This window comes from Rhyacophila brunnea, unplaced genomic scaffold (genome assembly GCF_057557595.1).
Source record: "Rhyacophila brunnea isolate RB1 unplaced genomic scaffold, BYU_Rbru_1.0 scaffold_21, whole genome shotgun sequence".
NCBI lineage: Eukaryota > Metazoa > Arthropoda > Insecta > Trichoptera > Rhyacophilidae > Rhyacophila > Rhyacophila brunnea.
This window is the reverse complement of record NW_028232871.1, coordinates 14,051,487-14,073,508: the sequence shown is the minus strand read 5'-3', so window position 1 is coordinate 14,073,508 and position 22,022 is coordinate 14,051,487. Positions and strand designations below refer to the sequence as shown.

Below are 22,022 nucleotides of genomic sequence, written 5' to 3'. Positions count from 1 at the left end.
AGTGCACATAAAATTTTGTCAGTCATAATTATTTGTTTTCATTGAACTACTGATACAAATTGGAGATAGTGCTGGTTAGTTTTAAAAAAATCAATCAAGCCCTGCTTTAACCAAACCATTAAAGTTTAGGTACGCTATGGGCGTTTGTGCACACTCTTTCAGTTATCCCACTTATTTGTTGTTTTCATTGAATTAAGAATATTTATTACAGATGGTGTTGGTTAGTTTTTTTTAAATCATTAATCCCTGCCCAAACCAAACCATAATAGATAAAAAATATTCTATTTATAAAATATTTTCAATTATATAATATATTATGATTTAATGTCATAATTTTAGATATTTTATAGAAAACGAATATGTTTTGACTATTATCTATTATGGCTTGGTAACGCAGGGTTTAATTAAATTCTAAAAACTAAAAACACTTTCTAGGTACATATTGTAGTCTCAGTTCAATGAAAATTAATATGTTTGACTGACAAAGTTTAGTGTGCACTAGTCATATTAGTAAATTTAATGTAATAATAAGAGTTTAAATACTATACTTAATTCAGTATGTATAAGTGATTATTTTGCTACTTACAGTAATTACTCCGATGCAGAATAAATAATTAATTGGTAGGTAGGACCAGTCGAAAGAAATTACTTGAAATTAAACCACACTTAATTAGGTATTTAGGTGATCTTGTAATGACTGCAAAAATATACAGTATTTAATTTCATATTACGTTCGGTCTACAATTTCAATTAAAATTATGATTTAAAAAATATAAGCATGTCAAACAGTTATTTTAATAACATTCTACCTACAGTTTAAGCCCGCTAAACCTTTCACTCAAGATTCTGACATCTACCATCTATCTACCCTCTTCTCAATATTTCAGTTGACGATAATTATGTTATTATGTTCATAAGTTGTTTACCTCAAAGATGGATTTATAGATGACAAAATTATGATTATATCAATAAGTTAAAAAAAATACATTTATCTTAAAAACCCTGGTTTATGATCACTTCTCGCGAACTGGTGTATATTGTATTTTTGTTTTCTCTGCCGGGCCCCGTAATGAATGAATGAATGAACGAGCGAGTGTTCGAAATTCAAATTGGATTTTTATTCCGCCGATGGTGGCGCGCCTGTGGAAAAATTTTCAGCGCGCTAACGGAATCTACCGGGACTCGCGGGAACTTACGTGGACCGTGTTGTACCTATGCCCTGCCCTGTATGGTTTGATTTTAAATGAAATAATAGTTTGGTTGAGTTAGTTCTTTTTTCAAAATGTATTTATGGCTATTGAATGCATATGTTTTGCAGCCACGAAAACTCCCTTCTTAAATAAAAAACAATTTAATATAATTAGTAGGTAGGTTTACTTAACCACAATTTAATTATAGATACTTAATGTCAAGTGTGCACCTACCAGCGTAGATATCAGTTATTTGTAGGTATTATTTTTGTTCAATAATTCTTTGTACCTTTAAGAACATCTCAGAAGTATCCATCTTAAATCCACTATTGACTCAAAGCATTATTTAATTATAATTTATGTATTCAATATAAGCATTGATATACCTACTACTGGATGAATCATATGCTTCTTAAAATGACGCCCGATTTTCAGCGACTCGGCCAGTGTTAAAACTTACTGTTTTAATATCAGCGGACTTAACTCGATATAAGCTCACTTAATATTTGTCTCGAAAACGATCTGGCAATAATTCTGAGTAAGCCCGATCTAGCTTGCATCTTACTCTAACTAATAATCAGCGCATGACGACTTGCTCTGTCCGTTCAGACATGAATTTTTGGTAGCTTGCAAGCTTTGGGTTGCAGCACCCTTAGGGTCACTATTCCAAGAACGCAAATTTAGTTTTACAGCCAGGGCAATACGGGTGAAATTCGGGAATCCATGTTAACGGTCTTAACGCATTATAACTACAAGGAAATATTATAAGACGATATTCGTAAAATCTTCTTTTGTGGTACATTTTTAAAATGACACTTGTATGGGAACTCCTCATCTAGTAGTATATCAATGGCTGCCAGGGCCAAAAAGAAAATGTACAGAAACTGAAAGCTCACGACTTGGTTCTGGATGGAGATTTGCTTTCTGGGGGAAAATCACTCGAATGGATATATTTTTTTAAAAATGACGGAAATCATACTTTTTCAAACTTGGGGGACTAATTTTTCTTCCGAAAATTTAGGAAACAACTAAAAAAACCCCAATATTCCCGAGAGTTTCACAAAAATTTGGCGACCATAGATTTAGGTACCCACCTAATTAATATTCTATTCATAAAATCTACTTTACGTTAGCACTCTACCCAACATTGCAACTATTTTAAGTTGTTTTGCATAGAAGCATAAAAAGATTTGTCATTCCTGTAATAAGTAAAAGTACCTATCTACTTATTGCTTGATAGATACTGTTATAATCAAGGAGCTCAGAAATAATTTGAACTGAAATACCTAACGGGCAATGAGTAGCAGGTAACCGATCTTGAGTAAGGAATAACCCGGGATAAACTTAAACACGTCGTCGCTATAGGATTCGTTTGTTGAATATCCGTTTTGGTCGAAATCGACCTTTTAATGCAGAATGATTTTTTGTATCTAAATCGACCAGAATCATCATTTTCTTTAAATTACTTTGTAATGAATACAATGTTGTAAAAACAGCAATTTAAATACCTCCATGTACTTAAATATAGGATAATGCAATTTGTTTTTCGTCCCTGAACATTTGACATATGGTCTATTCGACAAATCAATCCTACAGCGACGACGTGTCAAGAATACGTCATACGTCGAATACTGCCAACTGCTCTCAGTTAATGGATTGACCCTCATAATATTGCTGTATTACACACACTATTGCACGTGCATAATGCGTGTTTCATTTTCGTAGGGCACTCACATATTCAATACCCTCCATGAAAATGTAGTGTACCTATTGAATATTGCCTATCGGAATACTATTTATTATCTAATCTGTGGTAGATAATAATGTATTGTATTTGTTTTTTGGGCTGTCCCATGTAGGTACCTATTCTTCGTCCTTCTTTCCTCAACGTTTCAGGTTCATTGCAGAGGCCATTCTAAATAATAATTTATAATAAAGTGTACCAGTAGTCACCAGTTATGTGTATAATGCGTCAATTACACTGAGCTACTTTACGAGCTGCTTGTTGGCTAATTTACAATCTGCCTGTAAAGTCGCCCAGTGTCATCATTGAACAAACTAACACGCAGATTGTAAACAATCTACCGAGAAAAGTTGAAAGCCGGTCAACTTTACACGCTACACGCCGGCGTGTGGGCTAACTGCGTCCGCAGTAGAGCGCAGTAGCAACCTCCCGGTAAAAACGTTCTGTCAAAATAGTCGTTGGCTTGTGGCTTCTCAGTGAATGGAAAGTTTTGTGTGTCATCATCACAATCGCAGTAGCTGAATCGCCCGCTATTAAATTCGCCAACAAACAGCTCATAAAGTAGCTCAATGTAATTGACGCATTAGGAACCTATATCTTGTCGTGATGTACAAAACCTATTTAAATATTAATTAAAAACGTTTGCCTACTGTACTTTAATTCCGCTGACTGTACCTCTCTAAAAGCTCTCGCCGACGTAATTCGCTTGTGTTATATTATTTTAGTCACAATAATTGGATTATAACTAATTGCGCCGCGTTCGGGCAATTAGCTACCTTACAGTAGATAGCTGTAAGGCACAGAGTCGGCTATCAATAATGGTGTTCGTTGGGCCGTTTGATCGGCTCAAACTTAATGGAGAATCAATATTGAATTTGAAGAGACTTAAAGCTCGGAATAATGTCAGGGTAATATTATGTATCATCAGCCGTTGTTACTTATTTAGTCACGTGAGTAGGTATGTACCTAGCAGTGGCGAAGGGTGACTTTTGGAAAGAGGTAGGCTGTGGAAATCCGACAAAAAGATCACAGTTGTCAGGTATACTTACGAGAAATAAGAAGATAATACGATATTACCACTAATGAATAGGTACACACTAATGTCAACGACACACTAATTCAATGAAACTTCTAAAACTCACTGACGACATAAAATTGAGCGATGAGTTTAAATTACGTATTTTTCAAAACATACACATCAAAAATCCTTAGATAAAACTTAATATTTTTAAAAACAATCTATATTAATTATTAATATTCGATTACACGCAATAGAATTATTTTTTATTAAATTAATAAAACTACTAATTATTAATTATTTTCGACAAAGTGTAGTTATGGCAACAATATTATAAGCGAAAGTTTTAGGCTTTGCGATAGGAGCCTACCATATTTCATACACTTCGATAGACTGACGTGACAAAAAGTCCATACGAAAAAAAATCACAAATCCTTCACACATAGTCCGACATTTATTTACGCCAATACAGATGGCGCGCTGTGGTATATTTTTTTATATCTTTGCAGATTGTTTTGTAATATGTGTAATAGGTACATTCCTACATATACAACATCTCTCGTTGTCAAATTAAATTATTTTTATAGAATATATAGACATAATGAAGTGATTATATAAATATGCAAATAAAAAATATTTTTCTTAAGAAGGTAGGCTTTAAATCATCGCCTAGTATGGAGTCTTCACCACTGGTACCTTATTAGGGCTTATATCCTACTTGTAGGATACCTTAATACCTTGTAGTATTAAAATAATCGTATTGTGAATCGAGAATACATACAAAAAGTACAAATTGTATTCTTAGTTCAATGAAAACAAATACGTATGACTAACAATGTTCAGCGTGCACTATCTATGTCGATTCTCCAGCCTACCCCAACTCCAAGTGTTTGAAAACAGAATCCTCCGGAGAATACTTGGACCCGTCAATGAGAACCACCGGTGGCGCATCCGCACAAACGCTGAGCTCTTCGACCGATACCAACCTAGAATCACTAATATTCTGAGGTCAAGAAGGCTCAGATGGGCGGGCCACGTTGTACGATCTGAAAGATCTAGAACTCTCTATAGGATACACCAGCTGGCACTCGACCTCTTGGCCGCCCTCGACGGAGATGGGCGGACAACATTCAAAGGGATGCGGAAAGGCTGGGGATAGTCAACTGGGAAGAGAGAGCGCTGGACAGAGATGCCTGGAGAAACGTTGTGCAGTCGGCAATGGACCTGAACGGCCCCTAGCGCCAGTTTAATAATAATAATAATATTTATATTATAGAGACGATGATTTTTTAAGCTAAGATGTCGGTGCTCAATGAACTTCCGGCTCAAGAAAAAGCACCACCAAACTTAATTATTTATTAAATTTGTCTAGTTATTATAATTAACTAGATAAATATAACTAGCTGTTATAATTGATACCTGAATACTCATTAAATAGTCAATGTGTACCTATCTAACTATCAACATATTTACTAATCGCCTTGAGTTAACATGAACCATGGGGGTTTAAATTAATGCAGCACCGCGTATCGCCTGCCCCACCTTTCCTGACTTCTGACAATTCAGAATCTCACACACAACAAAAAAAAAAACAGGGGAAAATTTCTCACCCCTATTTCAGCAGAGGGAAATTCGTGCAGCGGTGATGTTGTCGTTTTCCTTAATCTCGGGGTAGGTATTTCGTTATAGACTGCTCAGTATAACATACCTACATAGTTAGTGATGCACAAATAATAATACGCGGACCACTAACTGGTAGCCAGTGACGTCCCGTGGGGGTAAGCAGATTGAGCGTCGCTTGAGGACGGCAGTCACTCGAAGGGCGGCAAATCGAGAAGAATCATTAGGTATATATAGAAATAGGTACCTAACTTAGTAATTATGGAAATATCTTTCCATTAAAAAATGCAGCTCACTGGTTGGAAACAAAATGTATTAATTGACATGGAGTGTTTAACCGGAGTGTATTTTTTGTCGGATTTACGATGTCTAGTTTACTTCCGTTGTGTTTGGACGTCAAATCCTTGATGACGAGCAATGACACGTGCAGATTTGAGAATTATATTTGAATTATAGGTAGAGGTAGGTACATACTCGTACTTATACTCGAACAATATCGTCTTGGCTACGTGTTAAAACTGCGAACTACAAGCTCCTCCCATTTTTAATCGCAATTCCATTATAAACTAACAAGCTCTACCCATTTAGTCGACAACAGCGCCTTCCGGCTTTTGCCTAAATCTTCCTGTTGGAGAGTACCTAATTAATTTATCCAAATATTTTTGCCAGTTACTCGAGAGTTTTGAAAGTTGTCAGGTGTATATTGCATTGTATCTGAAAACCGTGGACTCGCAATATTGTCTTTTGAAGAGATGGCATTTAAATTAGACCTATATATTTTGTAAGTATTGTATCCATACAACACATTTCTTAGATATTGGAGTCATGGAAGGATGATAAAAAATATTGTATAAAAAAATGGGGTGGCATTTTAGCGCTGCCCAGGGGCGGCATTTTGTCTAGGGACGTCACTGCTGGTAGCCATATAAAAAGTACCTAGGTATACTAAATCACGCTGGCAATGGAGTTGTGCCCTAAGTTAATAACTAAAATTATCAATTATAGGTACATAGTACATACGTACTTAGCAAATAAAAACGTTTAACAAAACCTTGTTTATAGAGACTGGGTCTACTCGGGTTAAAGCTCGGCTGAAGCTTGGCTGGAGTGCTTTTGGCCACCTGAATAATGTCTTCAAAAATGACCTCCGACTTTGTCTAACTAAAGTGCAAAGTGTTCAACTAGTTTGTGCTTCATGTAATCATATATGTGCGTGAAACATGAATCCTAAGTAAAAGAGAGATCCATAAACTTAGAGTAGCACAACGTGGTATGGCGCGAAAGGACAAAAAGAGGAATGAGTGGATAAGGCAACAGACATGGGTTTGCGATGTAATAGAGTTCGCTAAAGGTCTCAAATGGAAATGGGCTGGACATATGCCTAGAATAAGGGATAATCGTTGCACAAATATAGTAATCCAGTGGTACTCAAGAGGTACAAAACGTCCGCATGATAGACCTAGAGGTCACTGGATAGATGAAATGATACAGTTCTTCAGGAGTACGTGGCAACGCAACGCACAGGACCGAGAAAAGTGGAATCAGCTTGGAGAGGCCTTCATCCAGCAGTGGATAGATACAGGCTGTTGATGATTATGATGACATACATTGATGATTGTACGAAGTAACAAGTTGAGAAAATTATCAGGGGTTTATAAACAGCTGCTTTTCCAATACGTCAATTGTATTTTCTTTGACTGAAAATTCAACAATACCAAAACACTGAGGATCGTTATAATGTGTTATAGGATAAAGATACAAAAGTAAATTTGGTGACAATAAGTTTCCACTAATTTACCAGGGCAATCTTAAAACCATTCGACTATATTTCGATAAGAGAGGGGTAGTTTGGGGTAAGTTCCTACCCTGGTTATGAAAATTTAATTTGGTTTCGACATTTGTAAACTGTTTGCACGTGTGAGTGTATTTCTATATAAATGCATGTAGATATGCGATTCGAAAATAATAATAACATGCATCTGTGCGTGTTGTGTATGAGTGGACGCAAAATGGCGGTGGTGAGAGATGAAAACAGGGAATAATCTATCATCACACTGTTACGATATTAAAGCAACATAAGCAGCTAGTAAGAACATAATATTGTGATTACAATACTAGCAGTGTCAATTTGGTGTTGAAACACACCTCTATTACTAAGTTGGTATATTTCCTTACCTCGAGTAAATGTCACAAGTACCTACCAGTGGCGAGGGGTGTAGGTATAATTCGGCATAAATAGTGCACACTAAGTCAGTTATACTTATTTGTTTTCATTTATTAGTTTTTAAAATTTAATTGAATCCCGCCTAACCACATCATAATAGTTTAGGTATGCTATGGGCAATCCCAGTGCTCGAAATGGACCGGAACGCACCGGAGCACAGCTCCTGTTCGTGATTTACTCGAGATTATCGCTCCGTCTCGTGGTAAAATGAAAAATTGCATTAGGATTCGTGAATTAATCATTTACATATTTAAATAAAAATTTTAAAGTTTTTACAAAACTGAAAACTCAACTCAATTTTCATATACCTTGCCGACAACATTATGCCCAAATCTTGCACGCCACAAAACTGTTCCAGCAAACCGTCTAATCTTGGCAGGTATATAACAAAAAATCTGCTAAGTACATACACTCTTTTTATATAAGTAATCTTATAAAAAATAAATATTTAAATATTGTCGGAAAATTATCGAGCGCTCCGGTTCGTAAAATTGCCCATTTCGAACGCTGGGCAATCCGACATAAATAGTGAAAAATTTTTCAGTCATACTTTTTTGTTTTCGTTGAATTAAGAATACCAATTATGTTGGTTAGTTTTTTAAAATTCATTAAGCCCTGCCTAAACCAAACCATAATCGAAAGAAAAGTCTTCTATTTATTAAATATCTAAATAATGATGTATGGTTTAATGGCATAATTTTAGATATTTTATAGATAAACAAATATTTTTTGACTATTATCTACTATGGCTTCGATTAAAGGTAGGTACAGGGTTTAGTTGGAAAAGAAACTACACATTGTAGGTTCACCTACACATTCAATGATTCAATGATAAATAAACAAATACGTTTGACTGACAAAGCTTAGTGTGCACTATTTATGTCGGATCTTAACAGCCTACCTCCATCCTTCCCCACTGTTACCTACTTATATACCAATTTGTAATAGGTATGTCTAAAACGTAGTGTAGTAAACAATCAATGGGTTAATAAAATTATTAGCCTACAAGATACCACGTAAAGACCAAGACACATGGCACTGGATTCCAATTGGATTCAATCGGTAAGATTGGAATTTTGGGAAATACGCTGATGTTGCCTTATGGCTTAGGCATATCACAAGATCCTATGTATATATGTGAAGTATCAATATTTTTTTATGATTAGGAATGTCTCTGGGGCTGTTATCCAAGACTGAGGTCACCATACACTCTAGTGTGCTTGGACTGAATTTACACGACTTTAAGTTAATAATGCCTTTACAAGAGAGGAGCACGCAGAGGTAAAATTAAACTACTTCTGGATGAGGCTATACGAAGGTTTAATTATTGAGTGTGGAAAAATATGGGATAGATATAAATCAACGAAACGCGCACTAAATATTGGTATCTAATATTTGAAAACACTCAGGCGGGCTTTGCATTTCTTGACCATCATTCAGTCGTAAAGTTAAGCTGGCCTTAAAGTTTTGGTGTATACTATATAGGGACTGGCTTTCACATTTATAGTTTATTTATCTACTAGCCGACGTAGGTATCGGGCTTCGCACGAGTTCGCTTCATCACAAAACCATAATCATTACATTTTTCCATTTCAAAATAATTGTATCTAGGCATACAAGTAGGTATGTAAAATGAAAGTAATTCTAACAGCAGTCAAACAAAAGAATGCCAAATTAAATTCGAATCCTCTGTATTCAAACTTTTTCTTTAATTTTAAACTGTGGAACTAAAGAACGATTAGAATATTATTTTGTATTTTATATTATATTACTAGCAAGTACCCGGCATGCGTTGCAATGCCACTTAAAGAAAGAAATTATTTGTGTTTTAATTCGGTTTATTGAAGTGCTTTTGGATAGACAATATTTTTTGTTTTTCCGTCTGGTGCGTACACGAATAAGTCAAAAGATTTTCCAACGCGTGAGCACGCCACGTATAGTTGTCAATGTGAGAAGCATGGATTTTCCAAATTTGGTATAGGAACGCATACGAATAGAAGAAGCAGAAGAAGAAGAAGATAGTTCTACTAATTCAGAAACCTTCGCGCGCGTGCGTACAACAACTGACCAAAGTTTCTTTTTCAAAATGGTATATGAACGCATACGGGACAGACAGACAAACAAACAAACATTCATTTTTATTATATAGACGTAGCACACTGTATTTCGCATTCATTGCTAATTCTTGGTACTCGATTCTGTAGTCAATATTTCTGTAAGTATATAAATACTTCATCTTTTATTCAACTTAATCTGAGATTATAATAATATTATTTTAAATAAAAATATGATAATAAATGCTAATATAAATTCGATATCATAACAGTGTGTAAAGAGCGTTCCTTAAAAAAAGGGAGGGTCACGTGACATCGCAAGAACTAAAAAGACAAGGAAAAATGAGACTGTGGGAGGGGGTGGGGGCAAAAGGGGATGTCGAGATGTTGGTACTACCTTTGTAATAAGCTGCGGGATGACTTTACATGTAGGTAGATATTATAAATACCTGAATAAGTAAATATATACAGCTTAGTTAAGTAGGTAAGCAAAATTATATGTTTTATTATAATATTAGAGAACGTGTCGCGTTACATATACATTTAATGTATTGTTGTTTTTATTTAATAAAACGCAATTTTTTTATAGTACTTAAGTACTATAAAAAAATTGCGTTTTATTAAATAAAAACAACAATACAATGCAGTTCCACCATGAATTGACAGTTAACAAAATAAAAGACATTTAATGTATATCGTAGGTACTAATTTTATTATGGGTTTAGAAAGATCTGGCGCCTCTGACTGGATGCCAGGACAACTAGGTAACTGACAAGTGGATTTAATGGGAAAAGAAATACACGTTTGTAACGATTTGAACCAGGAAGTAGCTAGATTAGAAAGGTATATTTTAGATTATTTACTTAAATAATAAAGCGAGGTTTATAGTTGATGCGAAGACCCATGTAGCAACATTGTGCAATTACTTATATTTCAATGAAATTTCAATTGGCGCAGTATATTGCTATAACCAGAGATAATGAGATTAATAAAATATAGGTACATGTGAACGCCAGTCGCCATAGACGAAGACTTTAATGGCAGTTTCGATTTGTGACTTTATGAGTGAGCCCTCGAAATATATAAGTTTACGAACCGGAGCGTTTGACATTTTCTGAAGATATTATAGAGTAGTTATCAAATTTTATGTGTATTTTATAAAAATAAGTGTGTTCGATTATTTATTATACGGCCTATCTAAATCTAGCTCAGACGGTCAAATAATTTTTTACACGAGACATTAAGACGATAATTTTTCAGATTTCACGAACCGGAACGGCGCTCCGGTGTGCTCCGGTACATTTCGAGCCCTAAATGAGAGGCAAGTCACTAACGCAAAGAATTCAGAGGTCCCTGAATGTTCTCAAACGTTACCAATATTGAAATCACGTTGCGTTTAGGTACTTGAAAAACTTTTAATGAATGTTATGATGATGCTGATGTAAATATTGAAAATGACATATTCTTTAACACGTGTTTAAGTTTATCCCGTATTTATCAACACTCGAGAATCTTGCATTCTTACAACCACGCGGGCCTTCTAGCAGGCACAGGTCATGCCTGACCAAGAATAAGAAGAGGTAATATCTCATTTAGTTAAATAATTATAGTATTTATTCCGTTTCTGGGAGAGGGATCGGGGCAGAACCCCTCCCCCCCGCATATGCAATAGCACAATAAATAAAATCTTTATGTCGACGTATAAGAATTCGTGTCCAGAAATGTGTACGTATGCAGTTCGCCGTATCACTCTTCACCGTGAAAGACCGTCCAACCACTTTGGGTAGTATAGTAGGTACTGAGATAAAATTCATGTCTAAATAAAACACGGTTCTTGTTGGTTCCGAGGAAGCCAGTGGCAAACAAATTTTGACAATAGCCGATATACTGGATTATTTGTTAGGTTAGGTTAAGTTATGTTAGGTTAGGTTTTCATTCTTGAATTCATATATTTTGCCAAAATCGGCTATGATGTAGATAGGTATATGCTATATGTCATGTTCTGTTTTGTCATGTTCCGTTTTGTCATGTTCTGTTTTGTCACTGTTCTGTTTTGTCCGGTCACCGAAAATAGAGATTACCGTTTAGTACACGGTCATCTCTTTCTGATAAGAAAGCTCACGGCGAACTGTGTTATGCTCAAATTACATTGGCAGATTGCGTCTGGCTACAGTGAAATGTAATATGTACAAATTACGTGTACCTAACCATAATAATTAAATTAAATAGTGCCTCATTATAACGCCATAAAATTTCCCAGCTACCTTCCTCCCATTCAAAATATTTACGGAATAAATGATGATAAACAATAATTCGGCGATGATGAAAAAAATGACCGTGAAAGGAAGCAAAAGTTCAATAAAATATCGAATTACGTTCTGGGAGCTGTCGAAAACGCTTTTTTTCTTCTTCTTTTGAGATTATTTCCGCGCGTATTTTGGCTGACGAAAGGCACCGGGCCCCCATTGTCGGATCATTATCCTATTATACAACCTACACATATTTTTATACCAAAGGCACGCTTGACAAATTAAATAATAAAATTATTTATTAAATAAAAGGTAGGATAACGTCAAGAAGCATAATATAATTTAAATAACGACTATGCACAGTTAAAATATTTCAGTATTTCTCAAACTTTCGACATCTGTGCGTCAGTGTTTTGTAAAAAAGGCAAATCAACCATTTTGGCGAAATTGAGATTTTAATGAAAATACCATATGTACCTCACTAGCTTTGTTGTGTTAAAACGGTGAATTTGTATCCCACAGGAAAGTACATAAAAACGATAATCGTAAGGGCAAATATGCACTTAGTATTATGAATAAAAAGCGAATGTGACATATTAGGTCTTTTAAAATATTATATTATAAAGCCTATTATAAAGGCAGTATTCTTTCTAAGCTTTATTATAAACTTGTTAAGACATTTATAATTATTCACAGGTAGTTAACAAATAATTGTCAAAAGTTAAAAATCCTCCTCCTGTAAAATAGCATTTTGGTAAATTCGCCCTTTTTACAAAACACCGACCTGTGTAAGTACCCCTTCTATAATTTTCGTAATAAGTACCTACTGAGTTTTTTTTCTGACCATGTCCGATCCTAATAGGGGTCATATGGGCCTCCACAGAGTAGAGGTTTGTATTAACAGATTTTTGTTTTTTTTTTACGTCAAATGGATGTAAGCCACTTGCTCAAACTATTAGGTCCATACCCTAACTCACACACAAATTGAAAAACAATATGTGTACTTCCCAGACCCAGGATTCGAACATTAAGCCGCGTGGCCACCGTGGGTGTATACTGAGTACCTCTCATCAAAAAAAAAATGCTTATACTTTATCATCATAATTTGGTTCCATGGTTATTAATTTTAATATGAGATGCGGTTCCACATCCAAAAGCCTGAAAAGCTGATAAAGCAACTTTATATAGATATGAAGTTGGAAAAGGCAAGATGTATTTCAGGACTTTCTCTGTTAAATCTGAATACACACGTTGCATTTGCATCCAGAATGATGTTACAGTAGACTCCTTATATTTATTTTTTCATGAATCCGTCTGAAGCTAATTCCAACGATAATTGCCTTTCTTCCGCATGTGATAAACCTTCTAGCATGGATGTTGTATTGATGACGTAGTAATGCTTGTTGCACCAGGCGCAGCCGGTGCAGCGCGTACCCCCACCAAACTCTTCCCGTACCCCAGAGGGTACACGTACCACATTTTGGGAAACACTAACCTACATCGTAGGTGACCATTTTCTTATATATCATTCCGTCATTTAATTAAGGCGATACCTCTGCATACCAGAGGCACCTAGTGGAAAAATACGAAGCTTGAAATTTGGGACATTTTTTGATAATAATTTACAATTTAAGCTTAGGTATGATATAAATAAATAGGATTTCCAGTTATACACATATACCTATATATTTGTAAAAAGCGACGTTTATTAAAATAAATATAAAATATTAAAACTATGAATTTGCAAAAATCTCTACGTCAAAACATAGAAAACCTAATAAACTAAATTTTAATAATAAACATGACCATAAAATATAAGTAGATAATTACCTGTATAAGTAATAATAAGATAGCGTCTTTTGACAAATTCACATTTTATAACATTTTCCTACAATAATTAATTGTAAGTTGGACATAGTTATGCAGAAAGTAGCCAGTTCACAAAAAATAAAAAAATGAGATATGATATAGATTAGATGCGAGAAGGTTTTCTCTACGTTCTGCTGAAAATAGCCAAGCCGCAAAAAAATATTCTTGAAATAAAATACTATTTACAATTTTACATTTTACATACATTTTTGACATCATGTTGTTGCTAAAGTGCCATTGTCTCAGCTCGACATTATTGTGTATTGGCTACATTCTGCATAATAACGTTGAGTTTATCTTTGACTTAAAATATATTTTTTTCTTTTTATTGTTTTAAGATGCTTACATATTTATTAATTAATACAGTTGAAATTTTAAATTATCAAAAAAATGTCTCTAATTGCAAGTTTCGTATTTTTTCGCTAAGTGCCTCTGTTAGGTACCTAAAGACATCTCCTTAAGTGCAAATACCTAATTCATCTGATAAAGTTTACACAATTGAAGTAAAAATCAAATCAAATTTATATCTAATTAAAATATTTAAAAATACGTAGGTAATAAAAACCGTTGGAATTCAAGGGAATGTATTTACTAAGTACCTAATTAGAAATAAAATCAAATCGCAAGGTACCTATATATTTATATAAAACTCTGAATTATTCAAAAACAGGTTAGCAAGTAGGTGCTCGTAACTGTATCAAGTCTTAGGGCCGTATGTATGAGATTCCCAAATTCTTTATAAGCTATTTAACCGATTTTCCATCATATAGCCGATATAGCGTATAGCACTGTTTGTGACGTATGCAATCTGCCGTCACACGCCATTCAAAATGACTGCTTCATCTGTCACTTTCAAATATCATTTTAGTAGGTAACTGATACAATGCCTCGTACCTATTTCGATTACAAAGCGCAATATTTCTCATGGAGAGATAAGATGGATTTAAGTAAGATTACGATAAAATATCTCCGCTTAACGACCGCAAAAATAGGTACCTACTTCTGTATCTAGCATTAAAATATGCAATTATAAGCATTCTTCAAAATATTATGGTACCTACCTACCTAGTTAATTATTGTAAGATAACTGTAATAAACAAAGCACACCTCTCAAATACACTGGATACATCATAGTCATATCAGAAATGATAATATTATACAGAGATCATTACATATTATTATATAAATCCATTTGCATTTCTGTAATTTATTCTTATTCTGTTTTGACATCTCATAATTGAAGTGAAGTTAGTCATAATAATATGTATGTATTCAGTATTGCCACCAAATGGAAATGTTTACTGGCAATATTTTATCCTTTCGTACAGTAGAATTCTTTTAATTATTCATTTATAATTATTGAATTTATATGGTACCGTTCGCACACTTTCAGACACATTTACAATTTCAAAATTTTGAATTATTGATCGGGGAATGTAATTTTATAATATTGCCATTATCTACTAGTCACTTAACAACGAATTACGTTTGTACTCATGCATACAAACGTGCAGTATATAGCCTATAAGGTTTTTGGGAATATCATGCATACGACCCTTAGTCATAACCTGATAATAATGACAGCGTTATTATCAGATATTTGTTAGCAATTAATATCAAATTAATGTTATTATTGAATCTGATAAAATTGGAGAACTACTGTCTGCAATGCTCCACAAACAACGAATCATTTTTTGATCTCAATGCTACATGGCCATCATTTTTCGATACGATCATTTGTAACAATCGGTGGGGATTCCAAAAAGTTGTTTTTTCTTGTACTGACATACAGATAGAAACTATGTAACGATGTGTATTTCTCTGTTGAAGCCTTTGTAAATGTACAATATAACAAAACGATTTGGTAGCATAAGTAGAATTATAATGATGAAAAGAAAGACTCACCTGTATCCTGTCTTCCGGAAGGTCAGTCTTGAGGCTCAGCATCTCTCTGGCATATACGTCGGGATAGTGAGCGTCCTTAAAGGCTTTCTCCAGCTCGTCGAGCTGGTATGACGTGAAAATCGTCCTGCTGTATAGTGCAAAGGTGCAAGGGTAGTTATTCATGAAAGACAAAGTTTGTAGGATAAAAAAAACCTGAACAATTAAGGCGTTTGAAGTATATATAAAAAAATAGATGTTCAAATTATGTCAGAATAATTATTTTACGCGTTCTTAATAGTTTAAAAAAATCGGGAGAATCAGTCGTTTTTTTCTCTCTCCCAAGTTATGATACTAATCTTCCTAAGAATAAGTTTGTAGCCCGACATACTTAGCTATCGACATCTATACCTATAATTATAAAGTCAAAATATTATGTTTGTTTGATTTTCGTTTCCTAGTTGGCTTCAACTGATGTCCACATATTATCACAAATATTCAAATTACCTTCCCTGCCAATTCCAAATTTGAATTTTTACGTCAGATATAGTTTGCATACAGACCTACAAATGTATTTAAAGAATGGCTAAAAATGGAACTAAGAACTACCATAGGACGCCATTTTGAAAATATTATTCGAATGTTAGATTTTGTCCAGGTACGAGACTTGATTGGGTAGTTTTCGACAGTGGCTCCCCTTCTCATTCTTCAGATAAGTTTGTAGGTCTGTACCTACTACCTATTTTGGATTCGAGTTTAATTTATTTTGTTTTATAATATGGCTGTCAGAATTATTTTCATTTTAACATGTTATACCTATACCTAGATATAGATATTTTAATCTTAAAATATGTAATTAGGTATTATTGTTATGTTTAGTAAAATGTATATCGATCAATGAACCGACATCTTGCGAACCCGGATACTTCAGCTAGTAATAGTTTAGGTACTTATATAAAACAAAATATCTTTAAAAAAAATAACAAAAAACTTTGTTTCGAAACCATTATAATGGAATCCTATTGCCATTGAAAATCATAATTACTTTAGGAAAGCAAAACAATTATGTTCTACCAAATTGCATCAAATACGTATTGTCTCGATTATTAAGATCTAGGTATAATTATAGGGCCAGGGCCAGGGCGCATTTTTTATATGTACCTAGATATACTAGGTAGTAGGTATATATTTTAGTTGCTTCCACAATCAGCGCATCTATTATATTTATATACAAGACTGCTATCGGCAGCTATCGAGGGTAGTTTTTCATATGTTTGTATCGAAGTATTATAATTGTCACAATAAGTTAGCCGTCTAAATATTCAAAACTGTCTATCTCGCTCTAAAATTTAGCACACCCAAGAAAGATGCTGTTAAAACATAAAACTTATTGTAAAAATTACAATAAGTTAGTTGTAATTGTTACAATAAGTGCTAATACCTTGATACAAAACTAACCTCGATAGCTGCCGATAGCGGCCAATACTGCCCTTCTTAGGAAGAAGGCAGTAACTGACTCTCACACACTTTCGAGATAAATGACATAATGTGTTTTTCTCAAACTTTAGTAGGTACTGTGAATTAATAAAAAAACGGTTGTAATTTTTATTAATAGGAAGTTGAAATACAAACAAATTAATAATAAACAGGCAGTAACTGCAATGAATATGTGCAATTACTGCCTTTTTGCTATAAAAAATGTATTATTTTAGAAGATATCTATTTTTTCACTAAGGATTTTAACGGTATTTTAGTGATAACACTGATTTTAAAGTGAACAGAATATATAGCTTTCAAAATTACCTAATGGATGGCATTCATAACCCAATTTCACAATTTTTGCGAGTTACTGCCTTTTTCCTATGAAGGGCAGAATAGCAGTCTTGCGTATAGAATATATACGCTGATATCGATTATGTCTAAAACCTGAAAGGTTTTTAAACATATTTGTTATAAAATATGGTTGCAATTCATTCGCTTAACATATTACACCCATAGTATTATGAATCCAAACATACATAAAAAATAGCATAGTAATTCAACTGACATAATAGTTTAGCCTGCAACCCAGGGTTTTCAAAGCGGACAGACTACTAATCATCCATCGCTAAACCATAATATATATGCAGTTATTTTTTCCTATGACTTTTAATTTCCAATGACCAGTCTATCCCATGACTGGCACGTTCATGTTGTCTTTTCAATGTGTGTTTGCATTCTGAACACAGACCTCAAATCGAGCGAATGGGAAACAACAATTTTGGAAGGCAGCCAAGATGCACATGGGATTGTAGACCCAAAAGGAAAAAATGTAATATGTTAATGTAAACAGATTTAAGTGCTCACCTATGTCGTCGTTTCTTCTTCTTCTTCTTATTGAATCCGTTAATACCGTCTACTGTGAAGTCTTTACTAGATTCTAATGGAGACATGCCTGAAAAGAAATAAAATAAACCAATAGTTAGGTACTTAAGTACAATATTTAGAGTCAAAACAGTTTTTTTCAATCAATTTGTAAAATGCGGCTCTCGTGATGTAGTGCGCAAGGCGCTGGCCTTCCATCCGGGAGCCCGATGAGGACACAGTATACTTCGATGGTGCAGATCACAAACCTCATTAGTCAAAAAATACGATTTTACAGGGGAAGGTTAAAACTGATTTATTTGCAGCATAATACGATGAATATGACATAGGAGTTTTAATTAAAAGATCAATAAACTCGGCTATTTTTCTCTTTGACATATGAGGTAAAGTTCAACAGATCCGTTAATTTCTTATTGATTTTTTGATAGCATAAAGTCAAAATCATAAAATTTGACATAGAAGGTTTGTGATCTGCACCATCGCATGTAGGTATGTGATTTTCTCAAAGCCTGGTTGTTTGTGATTGTTCAAAAATACTAATAACCACCTTGTACGAAAAAGCAAGGACATGGTTATTAATTAATTAATAATAACAATAATAATAAAAATAACAATTTGTAAGAGTGGTTATTACTAACATTATCAGTACATACAGATTGGATTATTAAAACGATGATATCCAAAAAATGTCTGAAGATCAAATTCTGAACTAAGATCTTCGTATACGATAGTATGGTGTTATGTTTTGTTTGGTTTCATGTAAGTAGGCGTAGGACGAAAGCCTTAGTTAGATTGTAGAAGTGTGGACTATGAACGAGCATCATGAAAACATAATATGCAGCTTTTTGAGTTAATTATAAATTAATTATAAATATATATACATATTACCTATATTCTTTTTAACGTTACGAAAGGCCATGAAGCCTGATGACAGTGGTGTAGTGAAATAGTTGTTTAATTAATGATATAAGAGAAACAATCATAAACACTCCCATGAATAAACAGAACATGATAAAACAGAACATGAATAACAAGGTCATGAAGAAATAGAACATGAAAAAACAGAACAGTGACAAAAGAGAACAGCGATAAATAGAACTAACAAACTTGGCGTACCTATCTATCTCTATATGTTTAATAACACAGGTTTTCAATAACCCGTAAAAAGAATTAAATTGGGTACATAATTTCTGCATTCTGGAAAGCCTCAATTAAACGGGACTCAACTCGGTGTTAGCTAGGTACCTATATCTCGTCTTATATGTTCATCAATCTAATATGTTCAAAATATTTGGGTGACTAGGTACAACGAAATAATGAGTTTAATAATTCTGTGGAGTTCAAATTCAAAATCAAGCAGATAAATTGACGTTTTTACGCCGAATGGCCAACATGCAGTGATTATATTTATTAAATATTTATAAATATACCTATCGTTTATAAAGTTTTGTTTTTAAGTATTTAATTATTAAGTAATTAGGACAAAAAATAATGTTTTATTTGCCCCTGGCTGTTCTGTTTTGTCACCGTTCTTTTTCTTCATGTTCTGTTTTATCCGGTTATCATAATAAACACACACGCTTTGAGAAAATCACATAAATATATTGTTACATTACCGAGATCGAACTCTAAGCCTCCAAATGAAAAGCCAACGCCTTTCGCATTGGACTACGAGATTCGGGCGAATAGCTTTATGCTTAATAATATATCGTTAGTAAATATTATTCGGATACGAGACGACATGGTATTGCAGAGAATTTATAAGCATTCAGAGCAGAGGATGGTTTAATTAAATAATAAGAATTATGTTATTTTCTGGGTGTGGTTGTTCGAAGGTGTGATTCTAATTAAACATATATTAAAGAATATGTTATTTTCATTGTTTTTGCTCGTATTAAAGTTTATCACGTAAATGTAACGCGTATTAAAATATTGGCAATAACTATTTGAGGGGTTTTATATTTTTGCGTTTATATTTATTGGTTTATGCTTATATTCTCATAATCATAAAAAAACGCAGTGGCGAAGGGTGGAGGTAGACTTTGGAGATCCGACATAAATAGTGCACACTTAACTTCGTCAGACATACCAATTTGTTTTTATTGTACTAAGAATAAAAATTGCAGATGATGTTAGTTTGTTTTGAAAATCTAACTAAACCCTGCCTAAATCATACGTAATTTTGGATATTTTATAGAAAGTTTTTTTTATCTCTTATTGGATTTTAAAAACTAACCAACACCATCTCCAATTTGTATTCGTAGTTCAATGAAAACAAATAAGTATGAATGACAAAGTTTAGTATGTATGTCGGATCTCCACAGCCTACTTCCACTCTTCACCACTGGCATAGATCACGTCATAACGTAGTGACATACCGACGAAACATTATGCTTGTTAGATGCTCCGATGTAATGGGTACGGTGGACAAAGTAATTCAATCTAAAATACTGCCAAATAAAACTGGTTAATTTAAATATCGATCCACTCTACTCGGTGCTTTGGGGTACGCTAACGAGAATACTCGCTGAAGTGAGCTGAAGGGCAATTCCATCTTCTGCTCCGTCTCCTCGAAGATATCTTCCATCTAATCAGCCTCTCGCCCCCTTAAAAATTGCCAAATCACGCGGGAAAACCGCACGAATCAACGGAATCGGATGAAGTCGTACGTAGAAAATTGGCAGTCAGAATATCTTCAAATCTTGGATAGCTACGTACCTAGGATGGTGGGTATGTTTTTACCATAGATAAAAATACAATACCTAATAGAATGAAATAAAGCCAAGTTCTATATAGTTACTATATTATATTATTACCAAATAAATTAAAACCGATTGATGGAATATTCCTGTTAGTAAAGGAAGGTGGAGATGTCTAAGTCTATAATCACTACTATTAACCATTAAATGCATGATGAAAACCATTTAAGTGCATTTCATACTTTTTTAATCGATAGCTTTTAATGTTTAATATTAATGATTATATGAACAGTGGCACATATGAATAAAAACTATGATTATTTTGTCGGCAAACTTTATTCACACAGAGAACTGTAAGTTTTTAAATAAAATTTCATTCACGCATGCAAAAGTATAAAGAATTATACATTTTGTCGCTGAAAGGTAACACCATTCAATTAAGGGTTGAATAAAGCCAAAAGAAGCTTTCGAAATCAAGAAATTTGTATAGGTATAATATGTGACACTTTGATAATATCTATCTGATTTAAAAAAAAATAAGACAGATATCTCTCATTTCCTGACATGCAGATTTTCTCCTTAATATCATTAAGACTTAAAGTAGTTTAAAATAAATGAAAAATAACAAAAAATACTAACAAATATAAATATTAATGCTTGTATATGTATAGTGTAAATCAGTTTTTCCTAACTGCCGTTCCACAAATAGTAGGTATTGTCCATTTAAAAATGCATAATATGCCAAAAATTCCAAGAAAATCGTCATTCTCTTAAGGTTTGGTGCCGGGCTCAATTCCAATAAAGATATCGTATAAAATTCTATTATGAGAGTATATTATTATTAAAATGTTGTCTAATGAAGACATGTACCTAACTACAACCACGGGCGACAAAGGTTCTAAGAACCAGTCATCGGAAAATTAACTGAGTCATGAAGGTTCAATATTTTAAGAAGAAATATTTTGTCACATGAGCTTGTTTCACGGATAGCAAAAAAGTCGCCTGTTGCGCAATTTTCTTCAACGCCATTAAAGATTATTTTTAAAGAGCTTCCGTGCTCCGACGATACACATAGGTCATAGATCATTCCAAATAGGATTATAACATATG

At 33.8% G+C, this 22,022-nt stretch overlaps 1 protein-coding gene across 2 annotated transcripts in view; it reads right to left on the bottom strand.

Annotated features, from left to right (window-relative positions):
- Window positions 1-22,022, bottom strand: part of LOC147070755 (uncharacterized) — a 282,231-nt gene that overhangs the window by 147,939 nt on the left and 112,270 nt on the right. For both annotated transcript variants that reach the window (XM_085949174.1, XM_085949175.1), the window contains exons 5-6: window positions 18,196-18,283; window positions 15,874-16,000 (exon numbers count right to left, since the gene is read on the bottom strand). In XM_085949174.1, coding sequence (XP_085805300.1) covers window positions 15,874-16,000; window positions 18,196-18,283 — 215 coding nt within the window. The remainder of the gene's footprint in view (window positions 1-15,873; window positions 16,001-18,195; window positions 18,284-22,022) is intronic.